This window comes from Berghia stephanieae, chromosome 11 (genome assembly GCF_034508935.2).
Source record: "Berghia stephanieae isolate SIO BIC M18660-M18661 chromosome 11, UCSD_Bste_1.3, whole genome shotgun sequence".
In the NCBI taxonomy this organism is placed as follows: domain Eukaryota; kingdom Metazoa; phylum Mollusca; class Gastropoda; order Nudibranchia; family Aeolidiidae; genus Berghia; species Berghia stephanieae.
Window position 1 is genome coordinate 38,479,190 of NC_088370.1, and position 2,823 is coordinate 38,482,012.

The 2,823-nt window shown below is 33.2% G+C and overlaps 1 protein-coding gene across 4 annotated transcripts in view; it reads right to left on the reverse strand.

The window, feature by feature from the left end:
- Nucleotides 1–278: 278 nt before the first annotated feature.
- The window catches only part of LOC144956507 (neo-calmodulin-like), a 34,427-nt gene continuing 31,882 nt past the window's right edge, over nt 279–2,823 (reverse strand). For all 4 annotated transcript variants that reach the window (XM_078887052.1, XM_078887051.1, XM_078887049.1 and 1 more), the window contains 2 exons: nt 2,136–2,216; nt 279–517 (listed from right to left, as the gene is read on the reverse strand). In XM_078887052.1, the coding sequence (XP_078743178.1) occupies nt 486–517; nt 2,136–2,216 (113 nt within the window). In that variant the 3' untranslated portion in view covers nt 279–485. The remainder of the gene's footprint in view (nt 518–2,135; nt 2,217–2,823) is intronic.

A 2,823-nucleotide genomic window follows, 5' to 3' on the forward strand; every position in this document is an offset into this window, starting at 1 on the left:
TTATCATCATCAACATCATCATCAACATTATCATCATCATCATCATCATCATCATCATCATTATTATTATTATTATTATTATTATTATTATTATTATTATTATTATTATTGTTATTGTTATAGTTATTACGGTTTTAGTAGGCAGAATAAATAATATAAGTAAATATATATTTTCTAAACCCAACATTTGAATATTTCTAATCACACTAAAGGAATTTTCAATCTGATGTCTAATACCCATTTCATGCTGTAAGTTATAAATAACTGAAACGCATTAATGAATGATTTTCTCAATACATTTATTCATTCAACATAATGATAATATTGGAATAATAAAGATATAACACTCCCCAAAAAATTTAATACTAAATATGTTTTGTTCGCCAAGCAAGGGAAATAATCGATGAATTAATATTCAATCAGTTTTTGAACCAATTAAGGGACTTTTTATTTTGTATCTTGCAGGGAAAAAAATGTTTCCATCTTTACATATTCTTTGCCATGTGTGTGCAGAATTCTGAGGAATAAAATAGAAAAGGAATTGATAATGGTCTGTCTATTTGTGGAGAGAAACATCTTAAAGAGGTTTTGAATATTGCCAAAAACAAAACAAAACAAAACCAAACCAAACAGAAACGGATAAGTGTTGGTATTTATATAACTTTCATCGCAATTAAAAACTTTAGATTTTTTGGGCACTTTTTATATATTGAGAAAAATGAGATTCAAATATCTATGATTAATTGTATGATCTGAGTAACTGGTCATTTCCCTGTCGATGGCTACTTATAATATAAGTAAATCGTACACATTAGTAGACGCAAAGGCCTCTAACACCGGTAGTTAAATTGCCAGTTTTGTTTTTCAGACCCTGGATATCAGCAATAGCTGCTTCAGTTGCAGGAAGGAGTACTAATATAACAACAAAAACAACAACAACAACAAATACTACTACTACTACTACTACTACTACTACTACTACTACTACTACTACTACTACTACTACTACTACTACTACTAGCACTACTACTACTACTACTACTACTACTACTACTACTACTACTACTACTACTACTACTACTACTACTATTACTATTTCTATTACTACTACTACTACTACTACTACTACTACTACTACTACTACTACTACTATTACTACTACTATTACTACTACTACTACTACTACTACTACTACTACTACTACTATTGCTACTACAAGATATGAAGTGAGTAGAAAAGTGCCAGAAGACAATAGAGAATAAAAATTTTTCGCGGCGGTGGTGGGGTTTGAACCTGCGACCTTATTGGTACGACAACTCCGCCTGGCAGGTGAGAGCGTGGCTCTACCGTGTGAGCTATCCACGAACACAAAAATATTCGTTTCAAACCCAAGTCATTTCTAGATCCCTCTCTCACCCACTTCTTGAGACCGCCGATTCGTTCGCACACCACCATCGCGAAGTAATTTTGACCAGCAGTTAAGCTTAATAGCCAATATTCTCAACACAAACATATAACATAGAAACGATTGAGACATTGAGTATGCTCCGGTGTATGGGGTGAATTTTTAATTCAGAAAAGTGAGTGGAGCAGGCACTTATGTTGGTAACAACAAGATATGAAGTGAGTAGAAAAGTGCCAGAAGACAATAGAGAATAAAAATTTTTTACTACTATTATACTACTACTACTACTACTACTACTATACTAACTACTACTACTACTACTACTACTACTATCTACTATACTATACTATACTATACTACTACTACTACTACTACTCTACTACTACTACTACTACTACTACTACTATACTACTACTACTACTACTACTACTACTACACTACTACTACTACTACTACTACTACTACTACTACTACAACTACTACTACTACTACTACTACTACACTACTACTACTACTACTACTACAACAACAACAACTACTACTACTACTGCTACTACTACTACTACTACTATATACTACTATCTATTACTACTACTATACTACTCTACTACTAACTACTACTACTACTACTACTACTACTGCTACTACTACTACTACTACCACTACTACTACTACTACTACTTCTACTACTATTACTACTTCTATTACTACTACTACTACCACTACTTACCTTTATAATCAATAAACCCATCCCCGTTCGTATCAGCTTCCCTCATCATATCGGCAATTTCCTTCTCTGACATCATGTCACCTGAAATCACACACGAATAGCAGAACATATACAATTTGTTAATGCAATGCTAAAAAAATATAATTTAAAAATTGATATTTTACATAGAGCAATATCCAATAAAGATGCTCAAAGCGCTTTACTAGGGGTCCCTGGCAAACAGCAACATTTAACATGTAGGACGGTACATGAGGCCTGTTAGGCGATATTATACTTTTTTCGGACAGACAACGCTGTTAACTGCCAGGTACTCATTTTACACCTAGAATGTGAGTAAAGAGCCTCCTCCACGGATTCAAGTATGCGAACCCAGGACCTTCCGATCCGAAAGCAAGTATCATACCACTAGACCACATAGCCGCAATGTGAATTTGTTATATGGTAACACAAAAAAAAAACAACAAAAAACCCCCCCAAAAAACGCGCTGCTTTTTATTGTAAATAGTGATAGAGATGTCTTTTCCAAATATTCACTACTTTTGGAACTATTCTTTATCACTAGAATGGAGAATTACCGAAACAATTCAAAGAACGGTTTTATAAAATATATAAAATCTTGTAACATAACCTAAAATTTCGGCATAAAGATGTCACAAATTTTAATGCTTGTGGCATTTGCGGGTTGTAT